The following is an 18,591-nucleotide window of genomic DNA, read 5'->3' as shown; positions in this document are numbered from 1 at the left end:
AAGCCAGATGCCAGCTACCCTGAACTATGCCAAGTGCTTCACATGGGGGCCTCAGTCTTCTCTCGACGCCAGCACTGTATGTGAGGATTAGAGACGAAGTACTGAATGTGGCTGTGGTGGGCTAGTTGTGTGAAAGTTGGTACCAGGAACGTGCGTCCAGGTCTTCCGTGTTCTGAGGGTGCGAGAGTGGCGATTCTGGGCCCTCAGTCCGGGCTGGCAGAAGCTGGCAGAGGGAAGCTCAGAGCTTCAGCCCCGCCCGAGGCCGCTGCACGGCGGCCCCGCCCCCGGCTCCGCCCCGCCGGCTTCGCGGGCTGGAGAGCGAGGGAGCCGCGGGCGAGGGATCGCAGGATGAGCGTTTGGGGCCCGGGCAGCCGGCAGCGGACGCGCCCCCCGAGCCCCACGGCCCGCGCCCCGCGTCCCCCACGGCCCCGCGGCCCCGGTCCCGGACGCGCCGCCCGTGTCCCTCGAGTCCCGTGGGCCATGCCCGGCCGGCCCTAAGTGTGGGCCGGGGGGCGTCCCCTTGCGCCCAGACCCCGCGCTGGCGCCCCCCGGGCCGCCGCCCGGCGCGGGGGCCATGGCGTTCACCTTCGCAGCATTCTGCTACATGCTCACCCTGGTGCTGTGCGCCTCCCTCATCTTCTTTGTCATCTGGCACGTAAGGCTGGGCTCACTCTGGGGGCGGGGTAGGGGGCAGTGGGCTTAGGGAGCAGGATGGGTCTGGAGCGGATGGTCTTAGTGCCCCTGGGAAACTTGAATGGCCTTTTCTACTATCCCCATCCATTGGTTTCTGTTCGCCCCCCCGTTAACATCCCCTGCTGTCGGCTCCCCCCCCCCGAGGGCAGCCCCCCTTCCTTCACCGCCCCCGCCTGTCTGTGGATATGTCAGTAGGTCCTGACCCTTTCCTTGCCTCATCCAGTCATTGGGCAGGGGGGCGGAATTCTTGATCCTTCTACATCTTCATCCATCCACCCCCGTCTGTCCATCGGGCAGTTTGTCTGTTCCCCCCACACCCCTCCTTTGTGGGTTTTTCCAAGCAGAGTGATGGAGCCGGTTGCTATGGCAACTGCATCTGTTTACAATACCCGCATATCTTGGAACCCATTAACCCAGTCCCCTTCCGGACCCTTATCTGACCCAAGAGGGACTGGTTCGAAGTAACCCAAGAAAGCTAGCCCCCACCTTGTCTCACTTTGGATAACCCTCCAGTCTCTTTCCACTTCCCGGTTTCCTTCCTATCCCCACCCCCCCACATGCCTTTTGTCTTTCGTACCCCCACCCCTGTCTGCTCTCACTCTGGCCTAGCCTGACTCCAGAATGGCTCTGTCTCATCCTGATGGCTTCCCCTGGGGAGGGTTCTTACCCAGTTCTCTCCTGGGCTTTTCCAAGGGTACCCTCTACCTGGTCCCTTTCTCTTCACTATAGAACTATGAGCCTCTGGCTCACTGTTGGGGTCTCTGTGCTCCCTCCCAGCTTCCCCTCTGTCCCATGCAGGCCCCTGTCTGTTGTAGCTACCAGTGCGCTTTATTCACACCTGCGCACACTTCCCTGGCCTTGGCATATCCTCCTTCAGGGCTCCTCATAGCCGCAGGCCACCAGCATGCCTCCCTTCCTCCTTGCTTTAGCAAACCTAAACCTACCTCTTTCCTGCTCTGCCACTTTCTCTCTCTTCCTGGACTTGCTGACTGCTCACCAGTAGTCCCCCGTCCCCCCCCCTCAAGGAAGTCTCCCCATTCCTTCCTTTTGCCCTCCCTACTAAGCCCCCACGAATATCTCCAGATGTGCTCTGTCTCCAGCCCTACCCCTCACTTTGCTTGTCTTGATCCGAGTTTCCCAGTTGCTTTTGCTTTTTTCTTGCCCTCTGCTCCCTTCTGTCACCTCAGATCCATTCTGAGCTTCCTGTCCTAGGCTCAGGGCCTTGGGCAGTACTGTGGGAGCAGGGGAGCTTGGATCCTAAGAATTAAAAAGAATGGGATGCACAGGAGGTAACTAACTCCTGAAATCCTAGAAGCCCACTTCCCACTCACGTCCCCTTTCTCTGGTAGGACCCCTCTTTTCAGGAGATCTCAGAGCAGCCTGCCTAGCACAGCTGCATGGCACCTGCACGGGAATCAGGCTACATAAGACCCAGACACTGCCCTTGCAGAATGAACTCCCAGGCTGAGATGAAGTCTGCCAAGAAGCAGCACCTTTGTTGTGTCAACGAACCTTTCTGGAGCCCCTACTACAAGTCACTGTTTCAGCCTTTTAGCTGGGTCATCTTAGTTAGCTGGAGCTGTGCCCTCGTCAGTAAAATGGGCTTGTAGAATGAGGTCTGGGAGAGGAGATGTGGGCCTCGATTCAAAGTTGTTAAGAAGTAGAACCTTCTGAGCCAGGAGCCCAGGTCCTGCCTCAACCCTCAGCCCAGGCCCTACTAGTCACTAGGCAACCCTGGTGAGTGACGTGTATCAGCTGTCACAGTGGGGAATTGTTTGTTCCGGGGTGGGGGAGGGTGGGGGGGAGACGCTGAGTCAGCGCCAAGCAGCCTGGGGGGTGGGAGGCTCGACACCCTCTGCCTGCTGATGGTGCCAGCTCTGGGGCAGACAGACGGCACCCTTCCGCCCCTGCTGGACCCCGTTGCTGTGCCTATCAGGCAGGCAGCTGCCCAGAGTCAGAGGAATTGGGGGAGGGGCTCCAGATGGCCCCAGCTCCCTCCAGGAAGCCCATGTTCTTTTCCTCTGAACCGTATGGGGTCTAGGATGTTTGGGGGTGGTGGGCCTGCTGCCTCATTCTGGGGCTAGAGGGGAAGGGAAGGAACCCCCCCTTCCTTCTCCTCTTCCCCCCCCCTCAGTCAGGCTTCTCTGCCAGCCTGCCTCCCCCAGGTCACCGGCAGGTTCTTCTAGATCCACACCATCATCTCCTTGAATACCCGCTACCTCGGGAGTTTCCCCACTCCTGAGTACACTGCCATCCCCCGGACACACCAGAAGTCACTTGGGATCACCTACCTCCTCTCCCCATACCACACAGGCCCTTTGCAGCTGGTCGACAACATTGCCATGGCCACCGTCCTCCTCCCTTAGACCACTGCCAACCCCTCCCTGACTGAAACAGGCCCTTCAGTGGTCTGCTCTGCGTGTAACCAAGTGGGCAGTGCTTTTAACTGGATTGCAAGTTTAGCACTTAGTAGCTTTGTGGCCTCGGACAGGACACTCGCCTGTCTTCTCATCTGCAAGTCAGAAATGAAGATAATACTAGGACTTAAGCCATTAGGTTGGTGCAGGCGTTCAGTGAGCTAATAAAGCCTGCTGTGGCGGTCGCCAGCGTGTGTCTCCACCAACCTGAATCTGATTGTCCCCTTTGTTGCTTTGTAATCCTCTAGGACTCCCTCTACTCTTGCGGTAAACCTCGTCTTGGTTGGCCTTGCAGGGACAGGCTCTGCTGACCTTCCCACCAGCCTTGCATCCTTCCCTCCCTCCCCATTCTCACACAGCCCAGCCCCATGAACCACTAAATGTTCTCTCAACCTTCTGTGCCTTCCTATCATTATTACCCCTGCTTGGACTGCGTTCCTCCCATTTGTTCACCAAATGCCTTCTCAGTCAGCTTGAACCCACCAACCCGTATGGAGTCCCGCTCACCCTCGCTACTGAGCCAGAGTTCTCTCCCCACCCACCTTGGGCGCCTCCTGGACAAGAACTGTGTTCCAGCCCTCTAGGGTTTCTGTGCTCAGCATGAGGCCTGGGAGAGGAGAGGCCATGTCTTGCAATGTTTGGGGAGTACAGTAGGCGTTAGGATCCCATTGTCTACTGCTATGTGAGCTTGGGCCAAGACCTGTCCTTCTGCTTCTTCACTTTGCAGTAAACTCCATATGGCAGGGTCCCCAAATATAAATCCCTATCCCATGGAAGGACAGGCACGCGTGTATGTGTGTGTGTGTGTGTTGGGGAGGGGGGTTGCTATCCAGCTCCCTCCAAAAAGTCCATGTTCTTTTCCTCTGAGCCATCTGGGGCCTGGGATGTTTGGGATGGTGGTGGGCCTGCCTCAACCCTGACAGGCACATGCCCCCACCCCCAGATTATAGCCTTTGATGAACTGCGGACTGACTTCAAGAACCCCATCGACCAGGGGAACCCAGCGCGGGCAGTAAGTGATACATGTGCTGTGCTGAGGTGTGTCCGTCTGTTTGTCTTTCTGTCAAGGGTGGAAGGTGGGAATGGGGGTCGGGAAGATGGGGGTGCCATGTGGAGGGCCGGTGACGTGACCCTGTCCTTTTCCCTGTCCCCGTTCTCACAAACACCTGGAGCGGGCTCAGGGCTCGGGTTCCTCCTGGTGGGGCAGCCTTTTCCAGGCTCCAGGCCGTTGCCATGGAGATGCGGGTGAAGGCCCTTCCATGGCGACAGTCGCCATGGGGACGCGGCTGCTTTCCTGAAAGACACCGCAGAGTGTTCTGGCGCCCTCTGGCGACCACACGCAGGGCCGTGGGAGGCGCCCTGGTTTCTGCTCCTCGGCCTCACTTATCTAGGCCCTTTCCTTCCCTACAGCGCGAGCGTTTGAAAAACATCGAACGCATCTGCTGCCTCCTGAGGAAGGTCAGTGTCAGGACAGGGGTCAGGGAGCTCCTAGCTAGTGCTGCCCTCACCCTCTGTAGCCCAGTGAGGCCTTCCCCTTCTCTGGGCCTGTTTGATCCACTTTGCCGCCTGGGAGGGTGGGAATGGCAAGCCAGAGAGGCCTTCTAGTTCCGAGATCATGGTGGGTTGGTACTTCCTAAACGTCATCACCCCTTTGTGCCATTGAAGCTTGGGTTGGTCCTGGCACCAGGCCATTGACCTCTCACCCTCGCTCCCCCAGCTCGTGGTCCCGGAATATTCCATCCACGGCCTCTTCTGTCTGATGTTTCTGTGTGCAGCAGAGTGGGTGACCCTGGGCCTCAACATCCCCCTTCTCTTCTACCACCTCTGGAGGTGAGGGGCGGCATCTACCTGGGGGAGGAGAAGATGGGAGCAGGGCAGTATGGGGGATCAGGCCTGGGTGGTTAGAGGGGGCACTCAGACCTCCCCCACCCCAGGTACTTCCACCGTCCCGCGGATGGCTCTGAGGTCATGTATGATGCGGTCTCTATCATGAATGCTGACATCCTCAACTACTGCCAGAAGGAGTCCTGGTGCAAACTCGCCTTCTACCTGCTCTCCTTCTTCTATTACCTGTACAGGTGAGGCTTTGCCACAGCAGCTGGGGACAGGCGAGGGGGATCCCAGGCTTCAGGCCCTCTTTTTGCCCTTGAGGACTACAGACAACCCAGGGCATGACTGGGAGGGTGGTAGACTTTCTCAGGACACACGTTCACAGCTTCATCTCCCCCACAGTATGGTTTATACGTTGGTGAGCTTCTAAGGGTGAAGCCGGCCAGGGAGCAAGCCCAGAATGGACCGGACGCCTGTGCACCCCTAGCCCTGCCCTTCTGGCCAGCGAGGCCTCAGCCCTGGAGAGACAGGGGGCACTGGTGCCTCCCAGCCTCTCCACCCCCCAAACTGCTGCTGCGGGGACCCCCCGCCTTCAGAGCTCTCCCCCTCCAACTAGGGCCAGGCAAAGCTCTAAACAGGGGTGGGGGCTCCTCTGCTAGCCTGCAGCTAGGCATGGCAGTTGTCCTGGAAGGGGCAGGACTTCTGGTCCTGTCCATTTCGGGAGAACTCGGGCCCTGCCGCCAGGCAGACCTTGATCTTGGAAATTCTGGGCAGCCCCCCATGGCCCTCACCTTGAAGCTCCCCCTGCAGGTGGGGGGGCACCTGCACCAGGAATGAGCAGGCTCAATGTGGGGGTAGCCCCATTCCCCAGTCTGCCCTCTCCCCTCCCCAAGCTCTCTTTCCAGCCCAGTCTCTACTTATCCCAAACCCAGTCCACCCTGTCCCTTGGTCCTATTTTCTATGTTGCCTGGAGGAGTCCGGCACCCCCTCCCCGGCCATTTGTGAGAAAATATGAATAAATGACTGAAAACACACAAGCCACAGTTCTGTTCCTGAAAGGCTTGAACAGATGGGGTAAGGTGGGGCACTCTGAAGGGGGCGACCTGGAGCTAAATCCCCAGCATACTGCATCTCACCCTACTAGCCCCAGGCTTCTCCAAGAGCCTCGTGAATGTGTCTAAGGCCTTGGAGGTTTCCTTAGCAGCCATTTTCCCATGCTACCTTTCCAGCTGTGTCTGATGCAACCCTTCCAGCTGTTTTTCAAGGCAGTATAAAAGTTTCCTCCAGGATGCTTTCCCTGGACCTTCCTGCCCTTCTCCTAAACAACCCCAAGCTGAGTCCCCTGGACAATGCAGAGGCCCAGAGGTGTTCATGGCTCCCCCTTGGGCCCCAGGAACCAGGGTCAAGGCAAGTCAAGGAAACCAAATCTTCAATGTATGGAAAAAATCAGTGCCACCTGGGACCAGGGATCACCGGACCAGGTGGAAGGTCAGCCAGTATATGATGAGGGGCTGGAAGGCAGCGGCTCCCAGAGTCAGGTAGAGCTGGAGACGCTGCTGAGAGGCTGGGCTCCCCATGCTGTCAGGGCCCAAGGCTGCAGTCCGCAAAGAACGCACCTAGAAGAGAGAAGTGCTAAGGCTGGGCCAGGAGGGGACATGCGATCCAGAGCCAGCCCAGGGGAGGAGAGGGGAGGGACCACCCTGCACTCACAATGAAGTACATAAGCGCGGATGATGTCCAGGCCAGGGCCACGTAGTAGCCGTCGCTGCCGAAGAGCAGCCCTGTGAGCACACTGAGGATCATCCTGCAGAGCAGCAAGGGAAGGTGAGCACCACCACCATGACACCAGGGCCAGAGCCACCCAGCACCACCACCCCATGACACCAGGCTGTCCTCACGGGGAACCAGACTCCAGATGGATCAGCCCCAGGACCTGAAATCCCCTTCTGTTCCTTGGGCTCCCAAACCTCTTTGAAGTCACTATCTCCAGGAGGAGACTGCTGGAGCAGAGCTGGGGTGGAGATGGGGTCGGGGCATCACCAGCATGGCAGTGAAGGCTACAGCTACGCAGGCTCAAAAGCTGGGGCCTCAGACCCTTCAGCTCCCCACTGGCACTCACCCCACGTATTTGTAGCCGCTGTAGGCCAAGAGGTGGAAGGTACTCAGCTCACTGCGTACGGTGGCCAGGTAGAGGCCGAGAAGTAGGGCCAGCACCTCCATGAACACCCATACCAGTGCTGTGCTCGCACACAGGCCCAGCACCTCTGGGGAGAACCTGCAGCCATGGCAGAAGGGAGTCAGAGGAGCCATCCTGGAGCAGGTGTGAGGTGAGAGGCTAAGGGTGGCACTGAGTGAGCTGGGGCCTGGCACAGACCCCGGCACCCGTTCCCTAGAGAGGAAGGGAGATAAGCCAGAAGGGAGAACAAGAAGGTTAGCACCAACCTTTTCTGAATGCCCAGTGCCATCCCAGCCAGCAGCACATATGTGATGAAGGCCATGGCTGCCAAGAGAGGAAAGGAAATAGTCAGTCTGGCTTCCTCGCCCAAAGCCTCTCATTAGGCAGTCAAGCCCACCGATATCCTAGCATCTCTCATACTTCCCCCCGAATATCCCAACACGGTTCACCCTTCGCATTCAGTTCTCCAGTGTCCTGTCCAATGCGCCCCTCTGACTACCCCTCCAGCTGAATACCAATGGACCACCCAGGATCATAAACCGTCACCTTCCCTCTTATTAACTGGTGTGGCCACCAGAGGGCACAGCCTTGCCACCTGTGAACTATAGGTTAACTAAATCCTGCCGGGCGGTGGTGGCGCACGCCTTTAATCCCAGCACTCGGGAGGCAGAGGCAGGCGGATCTCTGTGAGTTCGAGACCAGCCTGGTCTACAGAGCTAGTTCCAGGACAGGCTCCAAAGCCATAGAGAAACCCTGTCTCAAAAAACAAAAAAACAAAACAAAAAAAAGGTTAGCTAAATCCCTAAGAGCCATGGCTTCAACATGAGACAGTATGACCGTACCAGCTTCTAACAGTGATCATGAGAGGATCAGGGGATGGAAACCTTAGCAGTTGCCCTCCCTGGCAGCTCCTTTGGACAGCCCCACCCTAGCAAATCTGCTCATGGGTGTCCTCTGAGCCTGACCCTGATTAGCCAACAGCACAGAGAAGAATGAGGTGCAGAGGCTACTATGTAGCTAGCCGGACAGGTGCCATGGAGACAGGCAGCTGTGAGGATCCAGAAGGGAGAATGCATTTGCTCCAGGGGTCAGGTTTCCTGGTGGGGGTGGGGGTGGGGGGGGCACACACACTGGAGCAGGCCTCAGCAGACAGGGTAATAATGACAGCATTTATTGTGTGGTGTGTCTCCTTCACGCCAGGTGGCATGCACAGCACACATCGTCTCCCTGGCTCTCCAGGCCAATTCTCTGAAGCAGAAGCCATTGTTGGCCTTGCTTTACTAAAGGCTGGAAGAACCAACCTAAAGTCCTATAGCTGGAAGCGGCCAGGCCAGGTAACCTAGCATTCCAGGCTGGAAAGAGACAGGGTCCAAAGGCAAAAAGGCATTATGGAAACAACAAGGTCCCATTCAGGAAGTTTCCTACTGGTCAGCCTGTCACCCTGGTGTCTAGCAACAGTCACACATGAACACACCAGGAATGGAGGCTGGGTCATTAGTTGAGTCTTCCTAATGATGTTTCAAGGCACAAGTACCCGTGTCCCCAAGCCCACATCAGAGACTCACTGGGGATATAGAGGTCAGGAGCGTTGAGGTCTTTCCGTGGAGGCAGAGGCACATCATGACTGTATTGCATTTTCCAGTTCTAGCAGTGGCAGGGGTCAGGTAAGCAGGAGAAGGGGAAAACAAGAAGAGAAAGGGGTTGAGGCCTGAGGATCAGGTTATCCGAAAGTGGGGAGAGGTTTGCCAGCTCACCTGGTAGGAAGCTCACCTGATGTGTGTAGGGGAAGACCAACAGTCCTAGCTTCCTGGCTACATAGGCTGTGTCCACAGCAAAAAAATACTTGAGTTTGTTCACAGAGACAAAGCGGTGCAGCTGGAAGTAGAGAAAAGAGACTGCGGATGTGTTCCTAGAGGCTGCTTGGAAAATCGAGTGGGAGCCTGTGACAGCCCAACCCTAGCCAGAAATCCTGTCACCCTTTCCCTGAGCACAGGTCACACCTCTTTGTGCACTATGTCCTTCCCTTGGGATGCTATGGAGCTGCCATAGGCCATAGCCATATTGGCCATTGGGTCTCCAAGCAGGTTGTTGACATTGAAGGCTACATCAGCTCCTGGGGCTGGGTATCCACCCGGTTGGCTGGAATAGCCACCACTTGTATCATCGAAGAGTGGAGGAGGATCTGGAGCTGCCCGGGTCCTGTGCTTGGAACCTGCAGGTGTGGGAGTACCAAAGTAGGTAACAGAAATTCTGAGCAAGAACCCAAACCATTGCCCGAGGATGAGAAGCTGTGCATAGGTCCCGGGACACGAAACAATGGCTGAGGAGAAGTCAGGGTGCATTTTAGAAAGATCTCCTATCCTTTTGGAGCAATCCTCTACTGCATGCCGCTGGGGGATTAGGCGCACCTAGAAGTGGCTGTCCACTTGGGATTTCTGGGAAGTCTCGCAAGGGAGATGATCCCTGAATATTAGAGAGTGAACAGATGTTTGCTTGAGTACGATCACCGGAAAGACATCCCTTAACACAGGTAGAAAAGTCAACACTGGCTACTCAAGAGTTCCTGGACAGTGGTCAGGAATGCTGCCAGAGTTTAACAGAGAAGGAAGTTCTGGAGGCGAGGCCGGTTCTTGTAGAGACTTGGGAATCTCAGTTGTGCTATCGCCGCCTAATCTCAGGATTGGTCAGCAAGGGCGAAGTCCAGGACACGCTGTAGTGTGGCAGGACAGGAACCCGAGAGACATTCCCCTCCCAGGACAGCAGTCACCGCAGGCCGTCTCCCTCTGGGCGAGTGGGTCTCGCAGGGGATTTGGCACCCTGCTGCCAGGCCGCGCCCCGCCCTCCCCATTCCTCACGCACCGTGGGCTCCGTATCCCGAGTGATAAGCCATGGCCAAGACGATCGTTCTACCCAAGGGCAGGCTGCGCTGCAGTCGGGTACAAACACTACCGAAACAGCTGCTTCTCTGGCCCAGAACTGACTGAAGTTACCCGACAGCCAGACACGTCCCAGGGCTGGCCGATCTCAGCCGCCATGTACGGGGCGTCACAGTCCGCTGTCTACCATTGGCCTTTCGGAGGAGCCGGTTATCCCCACACACACTCCCCATTGGCTACTAGTATGCTTTAGTCCAATCGGATTTGATTATATTCAACTTCCGATAGGTAGGGGGCGGAGCTATTCAAGACGGTCTCCGATTGAGTAGGAGGCTTGCTAATTTGCGGCAAAACCAGCCAATAGGTGAGAAGGATTTGTAACTTAGTTCCGCGTCTGCGCCGAGGGATGCTTGACGCTCCTTGCCACGACTACGCCGGTAGGAAGATGGAGCTCCGGATCGACACTGCTAGTCAGTATACAGAGCTGCCTCCGCCGCAACGCAGTCCAGGAGGAATTTGGCAGTCGGTCAAGCTCTGACCGATCCCTGCCCGCCCTCTTGTGCTCTCTTTCCTCCAATTCACTCAGTCCTGTAGCGGAATGTGGTGGTGTTGCCCACGAGTGACAGCGAGGTCCAGAACCCTAAAACGTTGACTCCTCCTCCGGCCTCCCACTCCCTTCCGAGCAGGTGCTGTCCGTCAGCTAGTGCTGAAAATACCATTAAGCGTTCGCCGCTCTCCTGCTCATCTGCGAGGGTCTCTGCTGGGAGGGTTTGGGATCGCACTCAATACATCATGCGCGCGCGCGTGTACACACACGCACGCATGCACTCACGGGGCAGGGGACAGAAATTGAGACCCAGAAGATCCAAAACTCCGGAGATCTGGTGATATACATGGGACAGGAATCCGCACTGGGCCTTGTCCCATTGCTTTCTCCAGTGGTCCAGTGGATTTGGGAGGCAGAAGTGTGCTGATCTTTCCCCTGAGGTGCAGTCGGAACTCCTTAGTCATCACCAGTCCTGGGATCTCAAAGTGAGGCCCAGGTTGTAAGCGGTCCCACCCTTACAGGAGACAGTCTTCAAGGGCCCCTCTCTGGCGGTGTTGTTCTCCAGAGAGCATTACACGCCCTCTAATCCTTGCAGTTGATTAGCTACTTAAGTGTTCAGTTACATAAGGTGAGACCTTCCTGCTTCCCAAACTTAGCCCATGAAGGTCTAACTGCTGCTTTTGCTCCTCCACCTGAGTTCCCATCTTATCAGTTTGTCCAGAGCCTTTAAGAGTCACATTAGCCTTCGTGTGAGATGGCTCAGCAGACGGCCAATCCTGAGGACCTAAGTTCAATTCCCAGACCCTACATAGTGGAAGAAGTGAATCAACTCCCGAAGGTCATCCTCTGACTTGCACTGTGCTTAAAGTGCTTCACATACACCCCATCCAGAGAGAGATACATGAAATAAATTTAAAACGTGGTTACATTTTAAATGGGGGGGGGTCAGTTTAGCTCTTACAGAGGCCAGGCTCAGGCCTCTGGCCCTCCCAGCATTAGCAAGACTTTTCCCTGGATAACTTCTACGAGGACAAGGATTTTGTCATTCTCCACGTCTATCTATGTCCTCCTAGTGTCCAAGCACACCAATTACACTAGAAGCTAGCCAGCAAACATCTGTGCCCACTAAGCAAGCAAACAAATGGGGCAGTGGAGAGATGGCTCAACAGTTAAGAGCACTATTTGCCTGGGTTGGATTCCCATCATCCCTTGGCGGCTCACAGTCATCTCTAACTCCAGCTCCAGGAGACCCAGCACTCTCTTTTGGCCTGTGTGGGCACTGCATTCATGTGGTACACAAACATAAATAAAGACAAAGCACCCATAGAGGCAAAATAACAATTTTTAAAAATAAACACAAAATAAATATTTAAAAATAATAAATCGGGATGATGGTGGCACATGCCTTTAATCCCAGCACTCAGGAGGCAGAGGCAATTATACCTCTGAGTTTGAGACCAGCCTGATCTACAGTGCGAGTTCCAGGACAGCCAGGGCTACACAGAGGAACCAAGTCTCAAAAAAACCAAAAATGATAAATAAAAAGCACAAAACAGTCCTTTATATCTGTTACAACATCTTCTAAAGTTCAAACAACCATGGAATTACCCTTTGTTCAAACACACAATGAAGAGCCCACCTAGCTTACATCTCCCTCTGTCCTACCCATTAATTATCTAGATTGGGGGCAAGGTCCAGACCCAAGCCTGGGTGTGAGGAGTCCAGCCCCGTGAGGGCGAAGGAGGAGTACTGGGGCCTTATGCATCTTGGAAAAGGCTGTCCCATTCAGGACAGAACCTGTTCCTCTGCCTGGTCTGAGAAGACTAGTGAATTTAATCCAACACTTTTCCATCTCCATTTCTCAGATAGAAAAGCTGAGTTTAGGGGTTAATCATGCTGATCAAAGATCGTGCAGCCTTAGAGTTCCTGATGCCCTAGCTCTAGCCCTCCAGCCCTCAGCAGAGTCCAGCGAATGAAACTTATCTTTCCCTTCTGGGTATTAACAAGCAAAGCTTCTGGGGTGGAGTCTGGGTGGGCTTATAGCGCTGGGCTCATTCCCTGGAGAGGGGCCCCGGCGGGCGCCCACCCACCTGCAGAATCACCCGCCTCATTACGCAGCTGGGGAGACTCGGGCACCATAGAGCAAGGACTCGCCCAAGGTCGCAAGTGCGAGCTCGGCCAGAGAAGCCAGGCGTCCGGAGGCCCAGATTGGGCTTCCCAGAGGCGAGGGGCGCCCGCGGTGCCAGGCGCGGCCAGCGGCGCCGCCGGTGCCGCGGGGGCGGGGTCAGCGGAGGGCGGGGCGCCGGGCACCGCGGCCGCCAACGCCGCCGCGCTCGGGCTGTGCTCCGGCTGGGTTCGGCGCACTCCTCAGCGGCCGCCGAGCCGAGCGGACGCCCCTCGGGGCAGCGCCGCAGCCCTCCGCGCCCCACCGCTTATCATGCCCGGGGCCCGGGCCCGGCAGCCGGAGCAGCCAGGACACCATGCCGGAGGGCGAAGGTGGCGACTGCGGGGAGGTGCCCGCACTCATTCCGGACAGCGAGCAGCTGCGGGAGGAGGTACAGGCGGCGTGTGGTGGGGACCGAGCCAGGGCTGGAGAGAGGTGAAGGGAACAAGTGGAGGGGCGAACCGCAGAGGGGAATTAAGGAGGAAAGTCCCGGAGCCCCTTCAGTAATGACGTCATTGGGGAGACAGCGTTCTGGCTGGGGTCGTGGTTTCGGGGTCCGCGTAGGTCAGGACAGGAATGCTTGAGCAGGAATGTAGGGGAGACCTGGGCCCTCGGCGCCCCCTCAACCATCCTCTCCGGCCCTGTGACGTCAGCGCCTGTGGCCCCCACGCGTCCCTGTTCCAGAGCGCAGCCTGGGATGCTGTCCCCGACTGCCAGGGCCTTGGGGTCAGGTCCCCAGTCCTGCCCGGTTGCTCACGAGGTGTCGGGCGGTGCCTGCAATGCAGCAGCTGTAGCACGGACTGGGGGTGGGGGAGGGAAGAAGGGAAGAGAAGGGAGCGGCTGCTGATACCCTTCTCTCCCCCACCCCCAGGTGAGGACAGAGGGCTCACTCCCGTGGTTGAGATCCCCAGAGCCCCTCCTCGGCTCTGGCCAGGAGGATGTGCCAAGTCTAGGATGGATAGGCGGTAGTATGGAAAGCAGGGTGGTGAGCGGTCTGTGTGTGTGAGTGGATGTGATGTGCTTGTGTGTGTGGTGTATGTGAGACAGAATTCTGGTTGTGTGTTCCCTGTATCTCCAGTAGGGACATATGTACCCTGTAGTCAGGTGAGGCTCTGGTGGGTTCCTTGCCTTGAGTCTTCTTCACCCAAGAGTGTGGGTGTGTATGATTTCATGCTGTGTCTCTTTAGCGTGTGGCTAAGTGTGGGCTGTGGGTGTCAGGTTGCTATAGGGTGGAGTAGATGTGCACTGTGGTCAGGTGAGGGTCGCATGTGTCTGGATGACTGTGTGTATTATGTATGTACATGTTGTCCTGTGGTGAAGTGATGGCGTATCTGAGTATACCTTGCTATGGCCATGAAGCTTGTGCTCTGAAAACAGGCAAGGGTCTGCTGTTTCTTGTATGAGGGATGCTATTCCTTTGCAGTGGGTGGGTCTGTGATGAGCATGTGTTGGGGGTGTGGGTGAGTGGGTGTGTGCACCTGGCTGGGACAGGTCTAGGTGGCAGAATGTACCTATAAATTTGATACAAATGGGAGCAGGTTGCCCTGGATGGGACTGAGGGCTGTCCCTTCTCCTCTTAGACCTCTCAAGGCATGGTGGGACTGAGGAGGTGACATCTACACCTTCCACCTCCTCTCTCCCAGTCCCCCTTCCTCTTTCCCTTCCCCTTCTATTAACACCAGAGCTGAGGTGGCCAGGCTATCAGCCCTACCAGCCATGGAAGATGTGCCAAGCCTCTGGGTCAAGAAGTAGTCTGTGGTGTCCAGCGGCTTGTGTTCCATCTCTCCCTTCAGGACAGTTAGGGAGTGAAGGGTGGCCCTCCATCTGCTCCCAGCCCTGGGACTCACACCTCCCCCATCTCCTCTCTCTCTCTCTCTCTCTCTCTCGCTCTCTCTTTCTCCTTCTCTCTGCGTATGTATGTCTCTCTCACTTAACAGCCTCTCCCAAGTCTCCTGCCATCCCTAGTGGAACAAGGGACTAATGGGAGTCTCAGGGTAGCAGCAAAAGTGTTTATTCCCAGGGCTAGACCCTATGCTAGCAAATTCCCACATGTCATCTCTCTGCATCTTCAACAACCAGATGTATGAATGAGGAAACAGCACACAGCGCTAAAGTAGAGTGGTCTGCCCAAGCCACAGAATAGCTGGCACCCCAGAGATAGCTGTCTCCATAGTCCACCCCTCTCTCTCTCTCTCTCTCTCTCTCTCTCTCTCTCTCTCTCTCTCTCTCTCTCACACACACACACACACACACACACACACACTGCTCCCTGCCACATCAGCCTCTCAGACCAACAGGACCAAAATCCGGACCCAGAGAGGGTAAAAATGTGGCCAAATGCACACAGCAAATTAGAAACAGAGCAGGAACTACCAGAAGTCATATTTCTCAGTGGTGACTGGGAGAGGGTCATTTCTTCTCCATTGTGCTCTTACGGGGGTAGGGAGGCTCCTGCCTGAGAGACAGCAGGGCACAGAGGGAGGCAGGCTCTAAGCAGACAGACAAGGTTTGCTGCTGTGAGGCTTGCAGAATAGCTCAATCCCTAGAAGCCTCAGTTTCTTCTATGAAGTGGGTCATAGGGTGCCACTTCCTTCACAGCAGTGGTGCCCACTGACATGTGCCTCTCCTTCTCTGCCCACCCTGCAGCAGCGGCCCCTGAAGCAGTCCCTGGGAGGCTCTCTGTGTCGAGAGTCTCACTGGAAGTGCCTGCTCCTCACACTGCTCATCCATGCCTGTGGGGCTGTGGTGGCCTGGTGTCGCCTGGCCACTGTGCCTCGCCTGGTCCTGGGGCCTGAGGCAGCCTTGGCTCGTGGGGCTGGCGGTCCACCGCCCACCTACCCAGCCAGTCCCTGCTCTGATGGCTACCTGTACATCCCATTGGCCTTCGTCTCCCTCCTCTACCTCCTCTACCTGGCAGAGTGCTGGCACTGTCATGTGCGGTCATGCCAGGCGCCTCGCACCGATGCCAACACCGTGCTTGCCCTGATCCATCGGCTGCAGCAGGCTCCGCCCTGTGTCTGGTGGAAGGCCACCAGCTATCACTATGTGCGCCGCACACGCCAGATCACCCGCTACCGCAATGGGGATGCCTACACCACCACACAGGTCTACCATGAAAGGGCGGACAGTCGCACAGCTCGGGGTGAGTTTGACTACACTGCACATGGTGTCCGTGATGTCTCCAAGGAGCTTGTGGGCCTGGCAGACCACGCAGCCACACGGCTGCGTTTCACCAAGTGCTTCAGCTTCGGCAGTGCTGAGGCCGAGGCCTCATACCTCACGCAGAGGGCTCGCTTCTTCAGTGCCAACGAGGGCCTGGATGATTACCTGGAGGCCCGCGAGGGCATGCATCTGAAGGACGTGGACTTCCGTGAGTCCCTCATGGTCTTCGCAGACCCCCGCAGCCCACCCTGGTACGCCCGAGCCTGGGTCTTTTGGCTGGTGTCCGCGGCCACACTGTCCTGGCCACTGCGCGTGGTGGCAGCCTATGGGACAGCCCACGTACACTACCAGGTGGAGAAGCTTTTCGGTGCCAGCTCACCACCCCCAGGGGCTGTGCCCAGCGGGCCACCACTCTCTCGAGTGGCCACTGTGGACTTCACAGAGCTTGAGTGGCACATCTGCTCCAATCGGCAACTGGTGCCCAGCTACTCGGAGGCTGTGGTCATGGGTGCCAGCTCTGGGGCCTACCTGAGAGGTTGCCAGCGCTGCCGCCGCTCGGTCAGCAGCAACTCCCTGCCTCCTGCCCGGCCCAGTGGGCCTCGCCTGCCCTTCAGCCGCAGTCGCCTCTCACTGGGTGCTGGGGGCCGGGCCACCCCAGGGGTCTTCCGCAGCTTGAGTGGAGGTCCCTTGGGACGCAGAGGGGAGGACACTGAGCCTCTGGAAAGTCCTCCATGCTATGAGGATGCCCTTTACTTCCCGGTGCTCATTGTCCACGGGGACAGCGGCTGCCGGGGAGATGGGCAGGGTGCACTCTGAGGTACCCGCCCCCTACAGCCCCAGAACACCCCTCTCTCCTCACCATCTCACCATGGGCTCGGATGTCTGAATAATTCTCAAAAACAGGAAAGAAAACAGATAGCCGTGCACAAGGGGCGGGAGTGGGGTGGGATCCTTAGACACAGTTACTTGTGGTCCTTTGAGGGGGAAGTCAATGCCACCTAAGTTGAGTCTGTGATCTGTCCCCAGCATGGCTCCCCCAACCATCACCATGCTCTCCTGTAATTGCAGATGATGCTGGGCAGGGAGAGAGGCATCCAGAGAGACTGGGATGGGGAGGAGACCTGGGAGAAGCTGCCTGCCTCTCTGCCATGGCTGAGCTACATGGGGAGCCCTCCAGCAATATAGAAGCACAAACTGGTGGCCTGGGGCCATGCACAGCAGGGATAGCTGTCCTGAAGCTGGACAGCTGGCTGTGGCCACCCCACAGCTTGGTCCCCTGCCCACCAGAGTTCTCTTCCTCCTTTGCTGTCCCCCTCTCAACTGCCCTCCAGCCTTTGCTCAGGGCAAGTGCCCTGTTTGTTCCCAGGCCCTAAGGTGCAGTTCCTTCACAAAGCCCAGTTCTCAGAGCACAGACATACCCTCTTGCCCCCACCTTGGTCTCCCTAATTCTTGCTGCACCTTCACCACATCCTGCTTCCCTTGTGATCCAGGGTTCCCTATTCTAAGCCTCATCACAGCCAGTCCCAGCATCCTAAAATTCATACCTGTCTCTGTCAGCCGCACAATACTCTAGCCTTGTCTCTACCATTCCCCCAGGTTTCTCTGCTCTTCACCTATAGGTGATTCACAGGATGTAGGACCATAGGGCATCCGAGGGGCTCTGCCCTGGCCACAGCCTTCTGGACGATGCCTTTGCCTTGTCTTGAAAGCCCCTGCTTCTTCCGTCCATGGAGCCTGTCCTGGGGACACCCTCCCTCCCTAGGGAGGACAGAATAGTCCTTTCCCTTCCAACTGGGGATTCCACCCCCTCTGAGGGGCTGGCGGGGTGGGGGTGGGGAGACAGAGAACATTAAATAAAGTTATGAAACAGGAAATCAGGAAAGGTTTCCCATGTGCATTCCTGGGTGATGGGTCCAAGGCCACCACTGCAAGACCATTGGGCTACACTGAGTCAGGTGCAATGGTGGATTCAGGGAGGAGACCCAGAGTGGCTTTTCGCATTCAGATAAACAGAGTGGAAACCTTCCTGCCTCCCCCAGCACCTCTGAGACTCGGCTTTGAGATGCCCTGAGTAGCTAACTGCACTCAACCCCAATATTGGAAACTGATTCCATCTTATGAATTGTCCCAAATGACAATTCCAGCCAGGTGGCAAATGCAAATCTACTGGGCATGCAGAGGTCTAAGGAAGTGAGGTCTACTTCCCACTGTGTGAGAAATACAGTTCCTCCGGTGGCTACTGATCAGTCTGGGGCAATGGATGCTGAGCAGGTTGGGGATACAAAGCTGGACCCAGGGCAAGCCAGATTGGGATCTAAAGAAAGAGAATAAAGAACAAAGGAAGTGCCTCAGCACCAGGAAGCATCTGGGCAAAGTATCAACATTGTATGTACAGTTGTTTGGGACATCTACTGTGCAGGAGCGCTGGGCTGGGGGAGAAGCAGAAGTGCAATCAGTTCCCCAGAACCTGGCACTGAGTAGCATGGGGAAAGTAGAAGCAAAGATCCGTGGCTCCAAACCAAACACCAGAATCTGTTTTTAAACTGGGGCAAACTGGAGCCATGGTGAGTGGCTGAGAAGGGGAGAGGCAAGGCTCTACATGAAGAGCTTAGCCAAAGTCCTGCTACGTGGAATGGGAGTGTAGCTCAGTGGGTGGAGTGCTTGCCCAGCATGCAAGAGGCTCTGAGTTCCAGCCCCAAAATTGAATAGCAATGGTGATTATACGG

At 56.7% G+C, this 18,591-nt stretch overlaps 3 protein-coding genes across 4 annotated transcripts; 2 read left to right on the top strand and 1 right to left on the bottom strand.

Moving 5' to 3' along the window:
- Positions 1-356: 356 nt before the first annotated feature.
- Cnih2 (cornichon family AMPA receptor auxiliary protein 2) lies at positions 357-5,977 on the top strand. Its single transcript, XM_075973095.1, has 6 exons — positions 357-655; positions 4,054-4,122; positions 4,521-4,568; positions 4,828-4,940; positions 5,045-5,188; positions 5,343-5,977. The coding sequence occupies exons 1-6, from the start codon at positions 575-577 to the stop codon at positions 5,368-5,370; spliced, it is 483 nt and encodes a 160-aa protein (XP_075829210.1). The 5' UTR covers positions 357-574; the 3' UTR covers positions 5,371-5,977.
- On the bottom strand, positions 5,965-10,165 carry Yif1a (Yip1 interacting factor homolog A, membrane trafficking protein). 2 transcript variants are annotated; one of them, XM_075973092.1, is made up of 8 exons: positions 9,976-10,165; positions 9,117-9,328; positions 8,887-8,991; positions 8,682-8,760; positions 7,383-7,440; positions 7,060-7,215; positions 6,651-6,744; positions 5,965-6,556 (listed from the first exon to the last, which is right to left on the bottom strand). In XM_075973092.1, the coding sequence occupies exons 1-8, from the start codon at positions 10,004-10,006 to the stop codon at positions 6,410-6,412; spliced, it is 882 nt and encodes a 293-aa protein (XP_075829207.1). In that variant the 5' UTR covers positions 10,007-10,165; the 3' UTR covers positions 5,965-6,409. The 2 variants fall into 2 exon arrangements, with proteins under 2 accessions (XP_075829207.1, XP_075829208.1); XM_075973093.1 differs by having other exon boundaries at positions 9,525-10,155.
- Positions 10,166-12,880: 2,715 nt separating this feature from the next.
- Tmem151a (transmembrane protein 151A) lies at positions 12,881-17,747 on the top strand. Its single transcript, XM_075973091.1, has 2 exons — positions 12,881-13,094; positions 15,350-17,747. The coding sequence occupies exons 1-2, from the start codon at positions 13,020-13,022 to the stop codon at positions 16,679-16,681; spliced, it is 1,407 nt and encodes a 468-aa protein (XP_075829206.1). The 5' UTR covers positions 12,881-13,019; the 3' UTR covers positions 16,682-17,747.
- The last annotated feature ends 844 nt before the right edge of the window (positions 17,748-18,591 follow it).

Source organism: Microtus pennsylvanicus, chromosome 5 (assembly GCF_037038515.1).
Source record: "Microtus pennsylvanicus isolate mMicPen1 chromosome 5, mMicPen1.hap1, whole genome shotgun sequence".
In the NCBI taxonomy this organism is placed as follows: Eukaryota; Metazoa; Chordata; class Mammalia; order Rodentia; family Cricetidae; genus Microtus; species Microtus pennsylvanicus.
Note: the sequence above shows the minus strand (reverse complement) of the source record. Positions and strands in the feature narration are given on the sequence as shown.

Bases quoted from the DNA above. Each gene is read 5' to 3' on its own strand.
- Cnih2 (XM_075973095.1), top strand. From the start codon at position 575: ATGGCGTTCACCTTCGCAGCATTCTGCTACATGCTCACCCTGGTGCTG. The intron at 4,123-4,520 runs GTAAGTGATACA...CCTTCCCTACAG, and splicing joins AGGGGAACCCAGCGCGGGCA to CGCGAGCGTTTGAAAAACAT. The intron at 4,941-5,044 runs GTGAGGGGCGGC...CCCCCACCCCAG, and splicing joins CTCTTCTACCACCTCTGGAG to GTACTTCCACCGTCCCGCGG.
- Yif1a (XM_075973092.1), bottom strand. From the start codon at position 10,006: ATGGCTTATCACTCGGGATACGGAGCCCACG. The intron at 9,329-9,975 runs GTGCGTGAGGAA...CCACACCTGCAG, and splicing joins CTCGGGATACGGAGCCCACG to GTTCCAAGCACAGGACCCGG. The intron at 8,761-8,886 runs GTGAGCTTCCTA...TGCCACTGCTAG, and splicing joins TCTTCCCCTACACACATCAG to AACTGGAAAATGCAATACAG.
- Tmem151a (XM_075973091.1), top strand. From the start codon at position 13,020: ATGCCGGAGGGCGAAGGTGGCGACTGCGGGGAGGTGCCCGCACTCATT. The intron at 13,095-15,349 runs GTACAGGCGGCG...CCCACCCTGCAG, and splicing joins GCGAGCAGCTGCGGGAGGAG to CAGCGGCCCCTGAAGCAGTC.